This window comes from Trichomycterus rosablanca, chromosome 9 (genome assembly GCF_030014385.1).
Source record: "Trichomycterus rosablanca isolate fTriRos1 chromosome 9, fTriRos1.hap1, whole genome shotgun sequence".
Taxonomy (NCBI): domain Eukaryota; kingdom Metazoa; phylum Chordata; class Actinopteri; order Siluriformes; family Trichomycteridae; genus Trichomycterus; species Trichomycterus rosablanca.
Genome location: NC_085996.1, coordinates 22,161,594 through 22,183,991, shown reverse-complemented (window position 1 = coordinate 22,183,991; position 22,398 = coordinate 22,161,594). Strand labels below are relative to the sequence as shown.

At 38.4% G+C, this 22,398-nt stretch overlaps 1 protein-coding gene across 7 annotated transcripts in view; it reads left to right on the top strand.

Annotated features, from left to right (window-relative positions):
• The window catches only part of fryl (furry homolog, like), a 217,154-nt gene extending 196,269 nt beyond the window's left edge, over nucleotides 1-20,885 (top strand). For 5 of the 7 annotated variants that reach the window (XM_063002083.1, XM_063002082.1, XM_063002080.1 and 2 more), the window contains 8 exons: nucleotides 1,964-2,171; nucleotides 8,522-8,671; nucleotides 9,299-9,397; nucleotides 11,965-12,033; nucleotides 15,500-15,517; nucleotides 16,210-16,320; nucleotides 17,338-17,531; nucleotides 19,057-20,885. In XM_063002083.1, the coding sequence (XP_062858153.1) occupies nucleotides 1,964-2,171; nucleotides 8,522-8,671; nucleotides 9,299-9,397; nucleotides 11,965-12,033; nucleotides 15,500-15,517; nucleotides 16,210-16,320; nucleotides 17,338-17,531; nucleotides 19,057-19,345 (1,138 nt within the window). In that variant the 3' untranslated portion in view covers nucleotides 19,346-20,885. The remainder of the gene's footprint in view (nucleotides 1-1,963; nucleotides 2,172-8,521; nucleotides 8,672-9,298; nucleotides 9,398-11,964; nucleotides 12,034-15,499; nucleotides 15,518-16,209; nucleotides 16,321-17,337; nucleotides 17,532-19,056) is intronic. The other 2 variants (XM_063002079.1, XM_063002084.1) reach the window with 1 other exon arrangement.
• The last annotated feature ends 1,513 nt before the right edge of the window (nucleotides 20,886-22,398 follow it).

Sequence of the window (22,398 nt, the reverse complement as noted above, 5' to 3'; positions counted from 1 at the left end):
GAGGAACAGAGGGACTATTTATGTTTGGTGAAAAGACAACACAGATAGAGTAAGAGACTTCAGGAGTTGAACACTGGTCAGGAAATGTGAGAGTGAATGCAGAAGAGAGAGGACGCTGCCGGCGAGGATGAAGATAAAAACGGTGTCCTCTGTGCCTCTCAGCAGCACGGGCTTCAAATACTTCTACTCGGTCTGCTTCGTCAAACTCTTCGGCCCCTCTGGGCTGTAAGTGTGTGTTTGTGTGGGTGTGTGTGTGCGCATGTGTGTGTGTGTGGGAGGGAGGGAGGGTAAAAACAGAGATGTTTTTCTTTTTTCTCTCCAGTAGGTCCAGGCTAAAACTACTGCAGCGTAGAACATCTGCAGTGAGATAAAGCAGGGTGAGGACAGAGGGTGGGGGTAAGGGAAATGAGGGAAGGGAGATTAGAGGGCAGTATAGATCCAGTATGAATTCTGACTGGTAGAGAAACTGTGCTTGTGGTTTTGCCCTGGTGAGGTCACTTGTTTACTTCTAGTTGTGCATGAGCAAGACCGTACTGGGCTGCCAAGGTCATTTCTGAAATCTGTTAGAAAATACACTAAATGTTTTCCTGATGTGTGAATACTATAGATCGTTTTAGTAAAGTCATATCCATAACAGCAAATCACATATTTAGTATTTAATGATTAGTATTGAACTATATATAGCTGGGATGTAACGATGCACCACAAGACAGTTAAAAATCTATTCACATGTGTAACGATTCAAATCGGTTTACATGTATAATGAATCGATATTCACTTTAAACAGCAGAGGGCACTGGCGCTTCACCTCACCTGGTTGACGTCACTACAGGGTTGCCAGGTTTGGAATTTTCCAGCCAAATTTATTTATGTGAGGATACTTTCTTTATTTGTATTATTCATTTATTTATTTAATGTGGGATTTATTTCATTTCAGTTTTTTGTTTTTTTTACACAAAAAGGGAAATGTGCAGCATTGTTTTGCATAGTTTGTACCTACCTCAGAGATAAAAGGGCATTCATTATTTAGATAAATAAAAGATAAGCACAAATACAGTATTTTATTTAGAAATAATAAAAGGAAACTTTGTCATAAATTGTCTTTTTTTGTTTTAAAAAAACAGGAAAAAATCGTATCATGAACCCAGTATCGTGAATCGCATTGCATCGTGGGTAGAGTCTATCGTTACATCCCTAATATATAGTATGTAAATATGTGTTCTGGCTTGAAACCAGACTTCAGCTGCTCAAAACTCCATGGTTGCTGTTGTGTTCATGATGCCCAGTGTACATTTTCAAGAGGAGAAAGATCTGGACTGCAGGCAGGCCAGTCTAGCAAACGCACTCTGTGTCTAAGTAGCCAAGCTGTTAGAGCACATGCAGAATAAGAATATATATAAAATAAAAATGCAGTGTTCCTTACATTTACTTTGACTTTTATTTGATTGCAGATAGTTTGAACCCGAGATGTTTCATTTTTTTAGTATTTTTAATATTTAGTTCCAGAGACAGATTAGGGTGCTTGGGTGGCACAGTGGTTACAAGGTTCAAATCTCAGCTGTGTTATTGGCTGGTCGGGGGGTGGGGAAGGGGTGCGGAACAGCCAAGCCATTGCTCGTCCCAAGCCAAATTAAAAATAAGTATGTTGCATAATTAGGGGTCGTAATTATGCAGAACAGGTCTGCTGTGGGAAACCCTAAGTACAGGAGCAGTTGAAAGAGAGGAAAAAAGTTAAAAAAGTGAACACAAATTAAAGGTATTATACTAGTCTAGTTGCAGTTTGATTTAAATGTTGACATGGTAGATTCCTTCAGAGAACTGCATGTTCTTTAATCTTCTTCAATTGATGAGTGATCACTAATTAATTAAAATAAGAAACAGCCTCTAAGCTATATTTCTGTATGTCCCATGACAAAATGAACCAGACAGGCATCTAACATGAATTATGTTTTTGTGAATTCAGTCAGGATGAAGGTGATGCGGACAGTTTTCCCGAGTTGCAGTCCTCGCCTCCGCCGTCTCCCTTTCTCTCTGCCATCCTGGCAGCGTTTCAGCCGGTCACTTACGATGATGAGGAGGATGCCTGGCGCTGCCACGTCAACCAGATGCTCTCTGACACTGACGGTTCCAGTGCTGTCTACACTTTCCATGTCTTTTCACGTCTGTTCCAGGTATGTGTTTGGCTTTGCCTTACATATGGCCAGCAGTGATCGAGTCAAAATACACTGTGTATACACGTTAAAGTTCAATCGTCAAGCTTGTTGTAGATACAACTGCCACCAATAAAATGGCTTTTACATGAATCAATCAAAAGAGTATTTATGCACTCATGCTCTGTTTTAGACGAGAAAGCTTGGCTTAATGGATCTTTCCTTTGTGCAAGGGGCATAGTCATGCAAAAAAGGAAAGGGTCTTTCCCAAACTCTTACCACAAGCATATTTCATATAATCCATTTAATCTATTAGCAATCGGTGTAGCTGAAAAGCTGAAACCCTGAACTGAAACATACTTCCACACAAGGTTAACAACTTGTAGTCTACTGTAGTATTTGATTATAAAGTAAAATCTTAGGGACTTACTCCTTAGCCCTGCAAGTATTTATTCATACACTACTGGCAGTCATGATGACTGGGAAGTACAGCTGTCACTTATAACCAAACTGTGGATAGACATTATTTAGCACTCCAAACTGGAGTCAATTAAATATATTATCTAAACCTGCGATTGGGTCTTCCGGAAGATGGCGAGAGTGGCGGCGTAGTTCAGTTACTCCTCCGACATTTTTTTATTTCTTTTCATTTTGCCCCACTTAAAGTTGACTATTAAAGTAGATTTTGAAGTTTAAAATAGAGGTAAACAGTGGGGCGACAATGACCAGAGAGAGAACCAGGAATAAAGGTGCCACGGAGATGTTTGAAAGCGAGCCGAAAGATGCGGCTGACATGGCAGCAGAGGAACAGCATGGTGGCCAACAACAACTAGATGAGCCAGAAAACAGTGAAGTAAATTTAAAAACGGTCCTGGAAGAGATTCAAAGCTTTAGGAAGGAAAACAACCACCAACTGAGTGACATTAAAGCGGAGTTAAACAAAACAAATCAGCGAATTGGTAAAGCGGAGGAACGTATCGAAACTTTAGAAACACGAGTACAAAACATGGAGGATGTGTTGCGCCGAATGATAAAAATACAGTCTCAACAGGAAAGAAAGCTGATGGATCAGGAAGGACGATCAAGAAGGGAGAATATAAGAATCTATAACATTCCTGAGAACGCCGAGGCAGGTAATGTGTGTACTTTTGTGGAACAACTTCTACACGATAGACTCGGCATTTCCATCGCTGAATTAAAGATTGAACGTGCACACAGAGCGCTTGTGTCACAGCCGGTGAGGCACGACAAGCCGAGATCTATCATAGTGAAATTCGCTACGTTTAGAATGAAGGAAGAGGTCATTCGAAAAGCGTGGTTGAAAAAAGAAATTCATGTAAATGGACAGAGAATTTACTTTGATCATGATTACCCCTCGGAGGTGGTGAAAAAAAGACAGGAGTACGCAGAGGTGAAGCGGGTCTTAAAGGACAGGAAAATAAAGTTTCAGTCCCCCTATCCCGCACGGCTACGGGTGTTCTATGAAGATGGGACACAGTTATACAACACAATTGAAGAAGCCGAGAGGGGTATGGAGGCGAAAGGTTTTCATGTCAAAAAGAGTACCGCTGTAGAAAGCCCAGCGGAGCAATTACAGCGATATGCCTGGGAGATGATTGGACAAACGGAAAAGCAAGGAGAAAAACGACCAACGAAAACTGTGGGCTTTAAAGAGAAGCTACGTAATTACAGGAGACAGGCAACTCCGAATGATTAATAATTCATAAGTCAAATTGAGGATTAATAAAGACATGGATATTTTCTGCTCTGCATGGAAGTGCAGGCCAATATATATGCTGTGGTTTCTAAACTCGGGTTTGACCTATTTCTTTTCTCAGGACAGTGGTGATTATACTGACTGATTTTCTCTCTCTGGGTGTGTTTATTTTTATTTTTTTATTTTTTATTTTTTTTCCTTATACAACAATAAGAGTTAGGGGATGTCGGAGGGTAACGTTATAAATGCTATGCTGTGATGGAGAGCCCTTTGGAAAGGGTTTCCCCTCCACAACTATGGACCATCAGTAGTTCGCCTAAGGGTCATTTTGCAAAGACCCCTTCATTGGAAGAAAGTTATGTAAGAGATTTTGTTACTGTTTATAGTTACCACAAGGTCAGTTACTTTTTTCACAGGGAATATACTTGCATAAAATTGATTTATTTTTTAAGCCATGATGACAAAATTAAACAATTATAATGGGTCGTGGAGATATAAAATTTGTCTCCTTTAATGTCAATGGTGTAGTAAATCCAGTCAAACGAGCTAAAATATTATCTAAGATGAAAAAAGAAAATGCCCAAATTGTATACTTACAAGAAACACATCTATCTGATAGTGAGCATAAAAAGTTAAGTAGAATGGGATTTAATCAGGTTTATTTCTCTTCATACCATTCGGGACATAGACGAGGAGTAGCAATCCTGATTTCTCATAAGATTGTTTTTGAAAAAATACACACATGCGAAGACAAAGAAGGAAGGTTTGTTCTAATAAGGGGAAAGATAAATGATACTTTGGTTACTCTGCTTAATATATATGCCCCTCCGGGGAGTGAGATTAGTTTTTTCCAGATTATATTTGATATTATTTTGTCTGAAACACAGGGGGTACTGATATGTGGGGGGGATCTTAATGTACATCTGCAACCTAAACTCGACTTATCAAATAAGAAAACACCCTACCCAAAATCCCTTGTTCAGAAAATTAATCTACTTATGAAGGACATTGGGCTCATTGATGTATGGAGAGATCTTTTCCCCAACACAAAGGACTATACATATTTTTCAGCGCGACATTCAGTATATACTAGAATAGATTATTTTATAATGTTTAGCAGAGACAGAACAAGGGTGAATGCCTGTGATATAGGCGTAACTGATCTTAGTGACCACTCTCCAATATATTTAACAGTGGATTTGGGGTGTAAACCTAAAAACACAACATGGACATTTAATTCAAGCTTACTTAATGATCCATCTTTTGTAACACAAATTAAGGAGGAAATTCAACAGTATTTGAAAGACAATGACAATGGGGAGGTGCCTCCTCATGTGGTCTGGGATGCCGCTAAAGCAGTTTTAAGAGGCAAAATAATTTCTTTGGCCTCATTTAAGAAGAAAATGAGAACACAAAAATTAAATGAACTACAAAATGAGTTAAAACAACTAGAGAAAAAGCATAAAAACAACCAAAGCCAGGTTATTTTAGAACAAAGTAGAAAAATACGAAATGAAATTAATATGATATATACCCAGGAAATTCAGAAGAAGATGATGTTTACTAAACAGAGATATTATGAAAGTGGCCCCAAATCAATGAAGTTATTATCTAGGCAATTAAGAAAGCAACAGACCAATAGTTCAATTCATAAAATTAAGGATCCTGAAAATAATGTTACACAAAATAAACAAGAAAATATTCAAAAAGCATTCGAAAAATTTTACTATAAATTATACTCCAAGCAGTGTGGGGGGAGGGAATCAGACATTGATACATTTTTGGACACAGTGGACCTACCTGCCTTGACTGAAGGCCAAAACAATGCAATGATTTCGGAAATAACTATGGAAGAGATTAGGATTGCTATTGGTAGGTTGAAGGGAAATAAGTCTCCAGGCACTGATGGATTCACAACAGAGTTTTATAAAGTTTTTCAAAAGGAATTGACCCCTATTTTGCTATCCACTTTTAATTGGACACTAAACAAGGCTGAGACCCCCCCCTCCTGGAGAGAAGCTATAATATCAGTCATACCGAAGGAGGGTAAGGATAGATTAGAATGTGGATCGTATAGACCTATATCAGTATTGAATGTGGATTACCGCCTTTATACATCAATAATAGCTAGAAGATTGGACAAATTCCTACCGAATCTAATTCATAATGATCAAACAGGATTTATACCTCAACGACAAACACAGGACAATATCCGGCGTACATTACATGTCATGCATAATATTCAGCAGAACAAAGTAGAGGCAATTATTTTAAGTTTGGATGCTGAAAAGGCATTTGATTGTGTAAGATGGGCCTATTTATATAAGGTTTTGGAAAAATTTAATTTTCATGAAACGATAATTAAAAGTATACAGGCACTTTATTATAATCCAACAGCAAGAATTAAAATTAATGGACATTTAACAGAATCTTTTACTTTGGGGAGGGGTACTAGACAAGGTTGTGCCTGGTCTCCTTCACTTTTTGCACTGTATTTGGAGCCTCTAGTCCAAAGTGTTAGACAGAATAAAAATATACAAGGTATTACCATAAACCAAGTGGAACACAAGATTGCTTGTTATGCAGATGATGTTTTGGTTTATTTGACTAACCCCACTAACTGTTTACCTGAACTTATGAATCGGTTTCAGGAGTTTGGGCCCTTATCTGGGTATAAGATAAATATAAGTAAAACAGAAATCCTTGCGTATAATTATAAACCAACCACATGTATTACAGATAAATATCCCTTAAGATGGAACACAAAATCAATTAAATATTTGGGGGTTAATTTGACAAAGAACATTTCCAAAATATGGGAAAAGAATTATGGACCATTTCAGACAAAGATTCGGGAGGATTTAAAAAGGTGGAGTCTCATCCCTTTTCTTGGTCTCAGCTCAAGAATGAACTCAATCAAAATGAATGTATTACCAAGATTTCTGTACTTGTTTCAAACACTTCCGATTGAAATTGACAAGAAATTTTTCACGGAATGGGATAGAATGCTTTCACGATTTATTTGGCAGGGGAAAAAACCTAGAGTACGTTTTAAAACATTACAGCTATTAAAGGAGGAGGGGGGTTGGGCTCTACCATCACTGAGAAATTATTATCAAGCAGCACAAATTCGAGCAATAGTGTGCTGGTGTAATCCAAATTATCAGGCACAGTGGAAATCAATAGAGAACTTTACTGTACATGATACTCCTCTACAAGCAATAATGACAGATAAAGAGATACAAAAATATATAGATGAAATCAATAACCCGTGGGTAAAATCCACACTGAAAGTGTGGAAAAACGTTATTAGAGAATATAGGTTGGAAGATTGTGTTAAAATCCTCACATGGGGAGCATATGATTCGGAATTCCCACCAAATAGATTGGATAATAGATTTAGAACTTGGGTGACGAAAGGAATAACAGCCATGTGTACTATAGTTGAGGGGGGAGAAATCATGAGCTTCCAAAAACTAAAAGAACATTTCCAATTAGAGAACCAGGATTTTTACAGGTATCTTCAAATAAGAAATTACTTTGATCAGAAAGTGAAGAAGGGATGTAGGGTTAAACATAATGGTATAGTAGAACTACTAATTAAAGCATATGCATCCAAAGATGAAACTTGTTATAGAACAATCTCTAAGATTTATAAAGCCCTTTTAAGCATGAATATACATTCAACAGATTATGTCAAACAAAAATGGGAAAAGGAAGGGGTAATGATTATTACAGAAGAGGAATGGACAAGTATATGGAGATTTCAATGGAAAAGTACCAGATCTTTGAAATGGAAGGAATTTTGCTGGAAAAATATTATTAGGTACTTTATTACACCACAGCAGACAGCTCACATGAATGCTACTGCCCCAGTGTGTTGGAGGAAATGTGGATGCCAAGAGGCAAATCATTATCACATTTTTTGGGAATGTCCAAATATTAGAAAGTTTTGGGAAGACATAAGGGAAGCGCTGCAGCATATATTTAGAAAAGTTGTGCCCATGTGTAGTAAGGTATTATATTTGGGATATATTCACCCTGATATGGGACAAATAGATGAATATTTAATGGCAGTGCTTTTAGCAGCCAGTAAAAAGGCATTGACCAGGAAATGGTTACAATTAGAGGGACCAACTATAGATGACTGGATTGAATTAACTAAAGAAATATATGCAATGGAGAGGATCACTTTTTCAATAAATATTAAAATGGATGTATTTAAAAATCATTGGAATAGGTGGATGCAGTACTTAGCAGAGATGAGGCCAGATGTGATGGAAACAATGTGTTTAGACAATGACAGTTGAATGGATAATAGTTTGTGGCTCACAATGGACCTTAAAGGCATAACAGTTTATTTTAGACTCTACTTATTTATTTTAGACTGTATTTATTTATCTATTTTTTTTTTTTTTTTTGTATTGTTGAGAATGCAAGATATTCCCTGAATGTACATAGTTATATGTTTATTTTAAAAAATAAAATGAAAAAGCTAAAGGCATTGTTAGAAAATGTTAAGAAAATCTTTGATGTGACTTGCTTGTAATGTCTTCAAAAAAAAAATAATAAAAAAAAAATATATATATATATTATCTAAACCTGTATGAACGTTTTTGTATGTGCATGTAACCTGTACCTATTTTGCCTCCAGCACATCCAAGGAAAGTTTGACTCCATTACCCATGCTTCAGTGCGTTTCCTCGGTGAGGGGCTTCAACGAATGGGAAACCAGTTCCTCAGCTCTCTGGAGGTCCTAACATCATGTTCCCAGTGTCCCACAGTGCTACTGGATGCAGAGACTGTGAGTTTGCACGTTTACATTGGGCATGTGGGACCAAACTGTCAACAAGTCTGTCATGAACTAGAAACTGTTGCAACATGAGTGACACTGCCACCGTCCAGCAAACTTCATGGGTTTAAAGACTGACACTTACAGAAGAAGAACCTGATCTAAATTTAGGAGTTATTTGTTATTGCACAACAGCCTTTAAGCCCATGGCAGTTTAAAGCTTGCTTGACTGTGGACACTTGTTTTCGGCAGCATCTAATTCATTGCAAACAAGTTTTATGGTTTTGAGGGTTTTTTGTGGTTCTTTGATTTTGACCATCCAGACTAATTTATTCTTAGGATAGGGTGAAGTTTTTTCTTTTACAGGTTAATCTAGCCCTGTTTATATAGGCACAGAGAGGTTACCATGTATATTCAATCAGAAATACTATTCCAAATACCCACAGGTGTATGTGAGCTTTTAACTGCATATAAAAAAAAAAAGGATTTTGTTACAGATTTTCATAGTGACTAATCAGTGCATCAATACAAATCCAGTGATTAAGATGTGATCATAAAGGTTCGACAGATTTATACAGAGATTTGTTCGTGTCCCTGATCAGGTGCTAAATATATACTTTGCCTGTATTTATTTCAAAGCTGGTTTCCTGTGGGTTGCTGGAGACATTAAAGTTCAGTGTACTGGAGTTGCAGGAGCACCTGGATACGTACAACGGCAAAAAAGATGCAGCCGAACAGGTGAGTACTGACCACGTTCTTATCTGTTATAAACATCTTGGCATATTATGCAGCTGCACAGTTACACTCAAAACCTACACTCTCCTGCTTTGTCACAATTATTCAACCCCTACATAATATTGCTAATCTTAAAACCTGCTGCTAATCTGTACAACCTCAAGTTGGGTTACAACATGAGTAAACCATTGGGAACTCATTGACCACAGTGAATTTGCTTTAGCTTTGATGTGTTATATAAACACTACCCAGAGAAGTGTTCAAGGTGTGTTGAACCATGGTGAAAACTAAGGAGCTGTCACAAAAGCTGAAAAGGGAGATCATTTAAATGCAGAAAAGGGTTAGTGGGTTCCAAACGTATGGTGCAGCAGCAAACCTGCCTAGTCATGGAAGAAAGATACAAATCTCATCCAGAGGCCTTTAGACAATAATAAAAAAAAAACCATGTTACTGCAAATGACCTACAAGATGTCCTGATGAAGGCTGGGGCAAATGTGTTAGTAGCGACCATTAGAAGATCACTTCTGTAGTGTCCAAAACACATGCCACTTGTAGACTAGAAGCACAGGAGGGGTAGATAGAAATACACCAGAAGGAATTTGGATAGTTCTGCAGTGTTCTGGGATCCCCATGGTCAACCATGGTGGTGTGTCAGTGATGATGTGGGGATGCTTTTCTGCTGCATAAACTGGCAATCATGACTGTGACTGGCATCATGGATTTACAGAAATACCAAGGCATTTAAGGAGGAATGCTCTACCTTCTGTGGTAAAATTGATCCTTGGCAATCATTTGACTTTATAGCAAGATAATGATCCCAAGCACACTTCTGAGTCAACCAAAGCTTGGTTAAGGACCTAGTTCTGGGATATCCTGGAGTAAACTGTCCAGTCTCCAGAGTTAAATCCAGTAGAACTTTTGGTAGAATTTTAAAAAGGCAGGTGCAGCACCACAGCCTTTAGACTTCAATGAGCAAATTTTTTTTTTCCACAAGAACAATGGGTGAAGAAGCACTTACTGAAATCGCCTATTAAAGATTATCAAAAGAGAAGGATGTTTCACTAAGTACTGAGACTAAGGGTTGAATAATAGTGCACATGGGCATTTGTCAAGAAAACTCAATGTTTTTTACTTAAAGTCAAAATCACATTAATTACGATCTTAAAATCATAGTATGTGTCCATAAATCTTCTTTCTATGTTTACTGAGACTTCTTGTTGTATATTTTCATTTAATTCTATGTACATTACCATAATACCTTCTAATGTGATGGAGGTAAAATAATAATTAGTGCCGCACTATTTGCCTACAAAACAGCTTTAATCCCTCTTGAAAAGCTCTCATCCAAGTCCTAAATGGTTTGTGGGGTAAATGTTTGACTATTCTTCACAAATTAAATCTCCTGGATCTTAGAGAGATTAAGGAGGTGAAATCACCTTAATATTACTGTGCTCCTGAACGACCCATTAAGGTTCAATTATGTCTAAATCAGGTCTTTTAGGGGAGTTCCTGTATGGCACTTAAATTCATCATGTTGTTCATCAGGCACTCTTAAATAATTTTAGCAATATGTATAAGGACATAATCATCCTAGAATATGGAGAAACATCATTAGGAAAGACACTATGCACTCTTTGGTGCATCTGGTTCTATAAAATATTTTTTGGTTGTTATACTACCATGCAAATGATCATTAAGATGGAATTATTTCTACCAGATGCTTCCCATGCCATTCTAAATGCCACTGTGTTATGTACAGTCAGTAGCGGACTTTGTGGTTTAAAAACATTATTCAGCTTCCTCCAGAAAATATAATGAAAGTTGACTCATCAGATCATATCACTTTTTCCCTACACCACTCATGGGTCTACCTATTGTGCTTCTTATACCAATAATGCATTTGTCATTCGTTGCATTATGTTGCTTGAAATATCCTATATTTATGCCCTAATTGTCAATTGGCAGCCTGTGAAGTTTGTAATGTATTAGTTGAAAGATGTATTTTATTTCTGTTTAGGAATTATCTGACAGTGCCAAACAGTAAAAACATTTAGAAAAATCTAAAGAAAGTGCTAATCAGCCTGCTACAGTATAGTGAGGGGCAGCAATTAAATCATTTTATGACATGAGTGGATTTAGTTCACCCAGCAGGAGCGTGCAGATGCTAAAAATAGCCACACATGATTGAGTGGGTAGGCGTAAAGGGGGGGGGGGGGGGGGAGTAGATGAAGTAGTGCAGGAAGGGGTGAAGTTAATTGGATGAGACAGTAGCTCTGTCTCTGGAGAATTGATACCCCCAACCTATACAGTGAGTCTGACTCTATTTAATATGCAGAGTTCTGCACTCTGATTAAATAAACAAAAACACACACATGATGAAGCTTTCTCATTCTTATGTCATTCTTCACATTTATGCCAGACTTTAAGATTATAAATGCAGCTTTTAGTTCTCTTCATGTCTGCAGTAACATCTGCTTCTGTTCTGTACCATTAACTGTTTTAAACTCTCAGTATCTTAAGTAACTTAAGTATCACCTCTTCATTTTCTCTCTCTTTCCCTCTCTTTACAGTGGTTAGAGAACTGCAGAAAGACATTTGGTGATAAAGACAGCAACCGTCGACCAACCGCTCAAGCTCAGGTAAAACGCACTTCTAGTACTGCACGTAGTGTGCTTTTGCTTTCAGACCATTAATGGTGCGGTGACTGCACTTATTTGGATCTCTTTATTTAAAATCCTTATTTTTACTGTAACTGTCCTTGCACTCAAAACTCCTCCTGGTTTAATAATTATGTGTGATAGTTAGCTGTTACCTGGCAGGCTTGTAGTTATGTGCTAGAATTAGCTTTATTAAATCTGACTTTTTACCTTTTTTAAAACTATTATTCAAGCCGCATTTTCTTCATGATTTGTACCACGACCCAGGCAACACAAACAATGCATTAAAACAAAACACAAAAAGAAATATACTTAACTAAGAAAAATGATGGCAATCTGATCCCACTAGGTGTAATGTTAAGCCTCCATAAGAGAGCATTTGTGTACACGTTCATTTCATGTTTATGTGCCTGTTACAATTTGTTTATTAAATTATTATTATTTTTCTCTGCAACCCAGTTTTTGTCTCGCGACCCACCAAAAGGTTGTGACCCAGGGTTTGAAAAACCCTGTAATAAATCCCTGAGAATATGCCATGCCCTGTATGTAAGTCTGTTGCTGAAGTACCACTTGTTTTTACCTACCAGTGCAGAGTAGTTTATTAGCACTTAGACTGATGACTAGTTGCTGGGCTGTTCATTTTGTGGTAATATTACCTATAGGAAATTGTAATGTCATGTAATTTTCGATAGCTTTACACACGTGGCTACTATTAAATTGTGTACATTGAGAAACCAAGATTGCCGTAAGTAAATGATTGGTAGTCATTTGCCATGCTGTAAGACTTATGTCTTACCTGTGAAATGTTTAATTAGCTTACTTCCTACTAGTGATGTATTTAAGATGTTTGTTTTTTAAGATTAGGCTTAGTGTTTTTTTTCTGCTGTGGTTCCCAAACTTTTTTGCAGTGCCCCTCTTTTGTAGATAAGAATATATTCAAGCCTCTTCTTCCTCCCCGTTCTAACTCCAACACACCTTTTGCTTTCAAACTCCACTAGAATTGATTTTAATCATTGTAATCCATACAAAACTGCAGCTTATAAAACAGATAGTTCCGGTCCTAAAATCTGATTGGCTGAGCCACGTTCGAAGCCGTTGTAAAATCCCCGATAAACGCACACCTATGACCACCTCACATCATTCCATATTAATATGCCACTGAATAGAAAAGTTAATGTTATTTTCGCCCTCATGTTGCCTAGCAACACTGTTAATCGAACTATTTTGCGTCGCGGAAGAATGCTTTATTGTAAGTTTATACACAATAAATACATTTATGAATTAAACATTGTTGTATTTATTATATTTTATGTTGACCACCGTTTTATAAAAGCAATAAGCCACTCGAGACCGTACGTTACTGTTACGATTTTAGCACGGGGAAAGAAGTTTTAGGTCAAAAAAAACGTCATCCCCGTGCTAAAATCACAGTAACGTACGGCCTCTCGTGGCTTATTGCTTTATTCTTATTAAATTAAACAAACTAAAGTAACAAATCGCCTTTACAGTGGAATTGTTACAAGTGACATGCATTATGTATTTCATTTTTTTCTCACAAACTTGTCCACCTTATTCTAGCAGTGCTCAAATTTGCCTCATTCATTTGCCTTGCTGTTTCCCCCAGCAATAGCTCCATGCCCCCCACTTTAGGAACCACTGAATTATTGACTATCTGACCTTCCTGCATCATCCTTCTGTTTTTTGCCTCTTGATGTTGTGTTGGATGGTGTCTTTTAAAGGAAGGACTGAAAACACCACTATACCTTCTTCTCAATCCACCAGTAATATCACTCTTTCTGTTTCCTACACTCCACCTGTAACCTGATTTTTCCCTTTAACAGTATGCAGTCTATATATATTTGCTGTGTGTATTTAAATGATTGGTTTCATCTTTACTCAGTTGGCTTGCAGGTAGGGATTCTAATGCTGGCAATAATTTTTTACCTATAACCATTAGACAGTTAACTATTAATCAAGACACCAATCCAAACTATTACATTCACATCGTTCACACGATCACATAGAGCGAACTGACACGTGTGCAGTACCGACTGCATCTTTTTACCTGCATGAGGCAAGTTCATATGCGAACCAGCCTTGTGAATGTAGAGTCACACCCTGATCACATTATCCCTCGATTCTGTGCAGACGCCATCAATCAGCCAGCAGAGGTCGTAATTGCATCAGTTATGAGGTCCCTAGCCAGCTCCCACCCTGTTTGAACAACAAGCCAATCATTGTTTATATAGCTGCCCATCCGGATGGCAGAGCTGAGTTTTTGAACCGACTAGTTCGAAATGTCAGCTCTGGTGTGCTAGCGCGTTTTACTGATGCGCCACCTGAGCGGCCGGTCACTCTGTTTACATGCCATTTGTTTTGTCTGACAATGAAATGCCCAACAAGCTCATGGTCAGGTGTCCAGACACTGTTGGCCATATAAAGTACTATGGTTGCAGAAGGGAAAACATAATTATGCTGCTTTTAACTACTCATGTTTTTATCATTGCTATATCATGGTAATGGTTGCAGTGAGTACAGTTTTTCCAGAATTACTGAGTGCAGTTAAGTAACACGCCGGACATCACAGGGACTCGGCCACCCCCTTCAAACAGCCAATCATGTCTGTATGTAGACACCCAACCAGCTGATAGCACCACTGGGAATTCAAACCCTCGATCCCAGCAGTAGTGGGGTAACTTACCACTGCACCACCTGAGCACTAAATAAAAACAATGTACCATGATATATTAATTAATATTTTCAGTAATTTAATGTTTTGTTGCATAATGCAGGAATATTTTGAAAATATTTAGAATATTCTTAGTTGTAAGAAGTTGCTACCATTTATTTTAGATCACTCAGGCATTGGCTGCTTTTGCTGTAGTACACAGGACAGTTTTTGCTGAAGAATAATAATAATTATTATTTATTAAATGGTACCTGTGTTGAGATTTTTGCATTTGCAATTTTTGACTAATTCTAACATGCAGAGTAAATTATGTTAATAGCATATTTTATCTTCCTAGACAGGCATTTTGTTCATACATTTTTGGAATTGAGAAATTTTTGGAATTGAGACATGTTTGTCACAATTGATTATCAGTTAAAATTATGACGGTCCTAAAAAGAAGTGGCTATACTAATTTCACAATTAAGAACTTGTGATTCTATGTCTCCCTGATGCTTTGTCATTTTTTATTAAATATTTTTAATCCAATGTTATTTATTTGTTGGTTAATGATTAACATCCTTGCTAGCATTATATTTTTAATCCATGATCAGGTCTGTTATTGATCAGTCTACAACTTTTCTTTCTTTCTCCCTCTACACTCTCCTCTGTCTTCATTCTCTTGGTGGTTTGGAAGTGTTATGCACTGACTAACGATTCTTTCTCTCCATCTTCTTTGTGTTTTTGTTGTTATGGTGACCTGCTGTCCCTCTTGCTTAGCAAATGGAAATTCTAGCAGTAAGTGGCTCTCGTATTCTCGACCTCTCCATAATTGTGTCACTGTGGCAACACACTGACTTTTGCATCCATTCATTAGAAGCATAAACCTCATTAACATCATGCTGTACCAGTCTGAACAGTCTTGTCTTTGCCTTCTAACTCTTAACACCTGCTGGAAATGGTAAAAGTTAGATTTGTGTCATTGTTTCCATTAATGACTTGCCTTTAATAGAATTATTGTAGAGATTAACTTTGCGTCTAGTGCTAAGTTGCTACTGACAATTTATAAAATGCTGCCACAATCATAGTAAATGATTTTCGGTGGGTGTGTCCATGGGTTACAGAAAACAAGATTTTTTTTAATATTTTGCATGTTCATTACTCAATTTTCCTGTTTTCGCTCCTTATTTATGACTTTTCAGACATAAAATTGATATTAATAACTAACAAATAAAGAGAGGAAGTATTGAAACACTTGCCATGCCATTCCCTTATCAGTGATTAAGGCTGAAGATTATTAGCGAGCATGCCTAGGTATTAGCACTAGCTGCAGAATGCTGTCCAAAGACTTTTCATTCATTCGTGTAATCCTTTACCCATCCATCCTTTCATCTGATCATGTGATGCTGCTTTTGCTGTTGAAACTGATGAAGGCTTACATGAGGGTGTTACACTGATATGGATTGTTACATCTCTGTTTATCACTGTAGGAGCTGGAGCTGTGTCGGAGGTTGTATAAGCTTCATTTTCAGCTGCTGCTGCTCTTTCAGGCCTACTGCAAACTCATCAACAGAGTGGACACTATAAAAAGAGAGGCTGAGGTGCGTGCTTGTGTGTTTCTGTCTGAATTGCAGCTTGTTTTACTCATTCAGCAGCATGTTTGAAAGAGAAAGAGGCATTGCATGTATAATCTCCAAAACAATATACCTACATTGAAGTATGATGGGTATATGAGGGTATTTTTTCTGCAAACTGTACTGGGGTCTTTACACATCGGTAAAGAAACAAAAATGGCACGATCATTAGGACATATTGGATACATTTTTTATCTCATTGGCTAAGATACTAAATTTAAATATTTCAACAAAGACAACAACCCCAAAACATAAAGCAAAAGTAACTTAAAGCTGGTGTCTATAAAAGAAGATGGTGTTGAACTGTCATGTTAGCTGTAATCACCAAAAAATTTGCAAAGCTTTGTAAAAAAAAAAAGTACTAATGTTACTTTAAATGTGTCTGAATACTTTTCACCATCATTTTTTTGTCTTCCATTTATTAATCCCCCTCCCCTTCACCCAACTTCCATCCAATCCCGTCATGTCCAACTGGAGCCTATTTTTCTCGATAGGCTCCAATTGGATAGGCTCCAGCCTCAGGTCTGCATGTAGGACCAATACGGAATAAAATAAAACATCCTATATGCGGGTGTATCCGTAATACAGCAGCTTGAATTTCCTGCTCTGTAATTTAGAAAAATGCTTTTAATTGATTATTTGTATAAATGCAAGTAAGATTGATTATTTATATGTTGTCCTGCATATATTAACTACATACTGCAAGTATTTAGCCTGTCTTTTAATTTGGTAAATGTCTTGTATAGCTATTGCTGTGCGTGTCAGTGTGAGTGTAGAGTAAGATCTATTACCCTTAAGCCTCTACACTGAAGCTGTAACTAGATTAGCTTTCTGTGCGAGATTGATTTATCACATACTGGGCAGAGCCAAGCCATTCATCTAATCATTGTTCACTGCTAACACACACACACACACACACACACACACACACACACATACACACATACATATATATGATTTCCTAAATGCCATGGCTCTGTTTAGGTAACCAACATGTCAGAGGAGCTAGCCATGTTGGAGAGCTGTCTGAAGCAGGCTGAGTCAGTGAGCGATGGACAGGAAGGAGTCAGCGTGTCTGTGGCAGTGCAGTCCAGCACAGAAACGGCTATCCACTCGCTGATCGAGAGTCTTCGTGCTCAAGACTTCAGCTCTGCACTCGCTCAAGTCAAAGCCTTTAGGTGAACACACACACACAGACCCTCACATTTCTAAAGTTGTATTACATACACTATATGGCCGGAGATCAATGGACACCTGAAAATGATCTGTTTCAAAGTCATTGGCATTATTATGTTGGAAAGGCCACTGAAGTTTCTCCACTCCAAATATCATCCGAATTTTATGTACACGGACGGCTCTGAAACTACAAACCGATTAACAGCAGCAGTTATAACCTGACAATTCACAAGCAGCACAGTCTTACCTCACCATAGTTCAATCTTTAAACTCTTCCCACTGGACGCGGAACCCCGATCACCCCTTACATGTACAACTTATGTCAAACAGAATGGGATAATCAGACCAGAAATACACAAAATATTCCTCACCATACACACCCAAACCAGATAACGACCACTAAGTGAGTAGACCAAGTTGTACTATCCAGATGCCTTACTCAGTGTGAGACATGCCTCAGTCCCCTGTCCACCAAACATCTTTTAATCGAATGCCCCAGATACAAACACCTGACAAATACTTCAAATACCATGAAATCCATGAAATTTACATTTACATTTTCGGCATTAAGCAGATGCTCTTATCCAGAGCGACTTACAGAAGTGCTTCCATAGTGAACATTACCTTACTCTAGTTTAAGAAGACAACAGTCTAAGAATACAAATCTGCTGAAAACTCTGTTAGAACCAAAATGTTTTTTGTCAGGAAATAAATAAGAGCATTAGTAAGTGCATATTGGCTTCAGTGCTTAGTAAAAAGATGGATTTTAATCGTCTTTTGAAGACAGCAAGAGACTTAGATGTTTGGGCAGACAAAGGAAGCTCGTTACTGCAAGTACAGAGAAGAGCCTTGATGCTTGTCTTCCTCGAGTTCTGGGTGGAGGATCAAGTCGAGCAAGACTAGTGGCTTGAAGGTTGCGTGGTACAGCTTGGGGCTGGTCCATTTTTGGTCTTGTAGGCAAGCATCAGCTTTTAAACTGAATGCGGGCAGCTACAGGAAGCCAGTGAAGAGAGCGTGAAATAAACGTTTAAACAAAACGATGCCCAAAAAGTGCTTAGGTTCCTCACAGACACAGGACTGAAACAACTCTAACATCTTAAGTTAGAGACAGCTCCAAAAATTCTAACCAAATATATTAAGACCAAAAAAAACATATCCTTCCATGAATTTAACCTCAGTGTAACCATAGATTTAAAAACCCAACAAACAAACAAACAACTCCAAAAATGTCAAATTGTGCCTTTATGCACTATATGGAGTCATCACGTCACAGGAATAGGTCTTGTTGCACAAAGATGACAGCTTATGATTTATTTAATCAAATTGATTTTTTTGTGTGGCTCTAAAGCCTGAACTTAATAATTATTGGGGGTGTTCAGATACTTAGGCTTATACTGCAGGTAAATGTGGTCCAAATTTTCCCCTATGATAGTTGTTAGTTGATAGCTCAAGCACAGTAGTAACACACTTGCAGAGAACTTCTGTCAATATTTGTTTATTCAATTTCTCTCCTCCTATCTTTCTCAGATGCTTGTGGCCCAACGACATTTTTGGCAGCGATAAGGACGACGCGGTTCAGACCCTGCTGCACATCTACTTTCGCCACCAGACGCTGGGTCAGACCGGCTGCGTAGCAGTGGTGGGGCCGAGCAGGGATTTGTCTCAGTCCAGCGCTCGTCTGATGGAGCTCAACATGCAGATCTGTGAGGCTCTGCGCCAGGCTCAGAGCTCCCAGAGCCTCATTTACAACCAAACGCCCAGTTCTCCTCAGACTCAGATCAACACTCACAATACAGTGTTCAGCTCGGGACTGTGACAGGTCACAGATCTAGTGCAGGGACTACAGATTCATTCAGCAGGGAACAGAAGTAAGTTGTCTTGTCTGCCAGGGTGGCTGGCTGGGGGCTAAAGTACGCGTGTGAGGATCATTTTGACTAAAACACACAGTTGAATACATAAATTAAGTTTCCCCATTTTTTGTGATAGAATGCAAATTTCAGGTAATGAGGACATGATTTCGGGAGGGACACTGGGCAACGATGATGCTAAATTGCACATGTTTTAGCGGAAGGACCTAAGACCTCTGGAGTGATCTAAAAACCGGATACAGTTACAGTGTGCTGTAGCAAAGCACTGGTGGTGTCCGTTCTATCCACTTTATTCAATATCTCAACCAATAAGTACATAAACCAAGATTTAAACGCATGCGTGAAAGTGAAAAAGCACTGCAACTATTTTTTTGAGAAGTGTATTTTTATTAGAGCTAACAATCCTAGGTTGTAAATGTTAGAAAATGTATAATTGAGAAGCGAGGACTCGGCTCTCAGACTCTTTATTGAGGTTGAACTTTACTGACCCGCACCAAGCAGAAACTTTAGCTTTCGTTGAGTTGCTCTAACAAACTCATACTCTATAACCAAAAACGTAGCTGCCTGTAGACAACCATAGACTCCTGACCATGTGGGAGGATGACGTGTGCGTGTGCGAGAGTGTGTTCCATATACTGATCTTTGCACACACATTCTCTTACATGCACATTAGCACATTAAAAGTGCAACCTGGCTGCAACTCATAAAGGAAATGTCAATAACTTATTGTACTCTGTATATATTTTAGAAAAATGTATAGTGTAAAAGCAGTATTTTTCCCTTGTACATTTGTGTAATGCACTGTTCAACAGAATAGAGTATAAAGCTAATGCAAAAAAAGAAAAAAAAAAACAGCTGTAACAGCCACTAACGACCCTCTTTCTCGTTACAAAAACCCAATTTCCAGCTTTTTTCTTCAAACCAGCGCCCTGTGAGCTCAGGACAGGTCTCATCAGTTCTCTTCTCTTCTTAATCTCCACTGTGATTTTTCATATTGGCTCGCAATCCTCTGCAGACACCCTGCTCTAAACCCCCTGTCGAGGGGAAAACCAGGGCCAGGGTTCCTCTGTGTTGGCTTCATGTTAATCTCCAGGTTCAGGGCTGCACTGAGGGAGCGGTGGCTCAGCTGTGCTTTTTAACAGCACTGTGCTTCACTTTATTTTGCTTAACCTTGACGCGAAGTGCTGGGCCATCGTTTTTTTTTTTAAGTGTTGGAGGAACACGTCATGGCACATTACAAAGAAATCACTGTATTCATTCCCTACTAAACTTTTCTGTTGCTTGTCTGGTACATTTGAATGCTGTTCTTAATTATTTAATGGATATTATTTGGAGGAAAATAGTTTTTTATTTAGAGGTGCATTACCCCTATCTGTTCCCCCTCATCCTTTTGTGTTCTTTTTTTGTTGTTGTTTTTTTTGTTTTTCATCCTTCCCATCTCACTTACCTGCCTTACCTTGTCCTTAATAAATAAAAAGTTAATCTGAAGCATCTCTTGTTTTGCCTGTTTATTTTTTGGTATATAAAGATTCTCTTTTATCTCCCTCTTATCAACAAGAAAGCACGGCCATGTCATTGCATCAGGATAAAAAAAAAACCCATTACATTTGGTACATTTTATTTGCAGAAAATGTGGTATAATGGCAGAAATGCAATATTAAGAGAACAAATGGACCGGTTATGTAGTCAGGTCTGTTAATCAAAGGAGGAATCCAGCTATGTTCTTTAAGCCATTCCTTATTTATTAATAAATCATGTGCCACATAGTTTATGCGGCCTCATTAATTCCTGGAAGCCAAGTTGCATACTAATCAACTATGACATCACTGGCTGGCATGTCATAAAAGGATTCAGGAAAAATGATGCTTCTCCTTTGTAGCGTTACTTAGACATGACTGCTTAAGCTGTAGATTTATGGGTCATTGGCTCAGATCAAGTACACTGTAATACAGGCTCTTTTTACTAGGCATATTTACTGGCATTGACTTTTACGTGTACTTTTCTTAGCACTGCCTCTAGCCTGGTCAGGCACTCAATAAACACAATTGGCTTTGTCAGAGGAGAGGAAAGACCAGATGGGGAATCTGCTTTCCTCTGCAACAGACTTTTTCTGACTGGTTGAGGTACTGTCATGAGTGGCAGAGGAATACAGAGAGTATAGCATGACCTCCATACATGTTTTTTTTTTCTGATTCACTGATTCAACCCTTCACTGCTGACTGAGGACACCTCTCAACTGACATACGCCCCCTCCGGCACGTACAGACAGTACAGACTGCATTTTTCACCTGCACGAGTCGAGTTCATACACTTGACGGGCACTGTGTATGGAGGGCCACACCCTATCAGCACATCAGTTGCACCAGTTATGAGGACCTATGATCCGACTTTCTTACCCTCTTACCCTGAACAACAGCCAATCGTTGTTCATGCTGCCGCCCAGCCCATTCGGAAAGACAGAGCTGAGATTCGATACGATGTATTCGAAACCCCAACTCTGGTGCGCTAGTGTACTTTACCGCTGCGCCACCTGAGCGGCTGACCTCCATACATGTTGAGATGTAGCATAAAAAGGCACTGCTGAGCAGTTAAAGAGGAGGCTAGCGCTAGCCTGTATTCCCCTCTCGACCAGCAGGGGTTCAGTGCAAATGGTGCTGGAGTGCTTGGGGAAATTGGATACATTTTGATTTCAGAAGCAAAACCATACAGAAGGAGTTGAGGCTGGTACAGCAGTTGATCAACTCATTTAAAAGAAAGTACTTTAACACCCACTCCTCTCTACTTACAAATATTGTTAAAAATACCCCCTTGTTTAGACTTTGATGGGAATTGTATTTTTTAAGCAGGCTCCATTTAGTTGAAACATTTGACAGTTTTAGCATTACTAACAGAATGATAAATGAATCCCAGCTGAAAGAAAACCACATCTGAACATTATGAGCTATTGATTTGTATGAAGTTGTACAGGATTTGTACATTGAGGTCAGTTTATCTAACACTA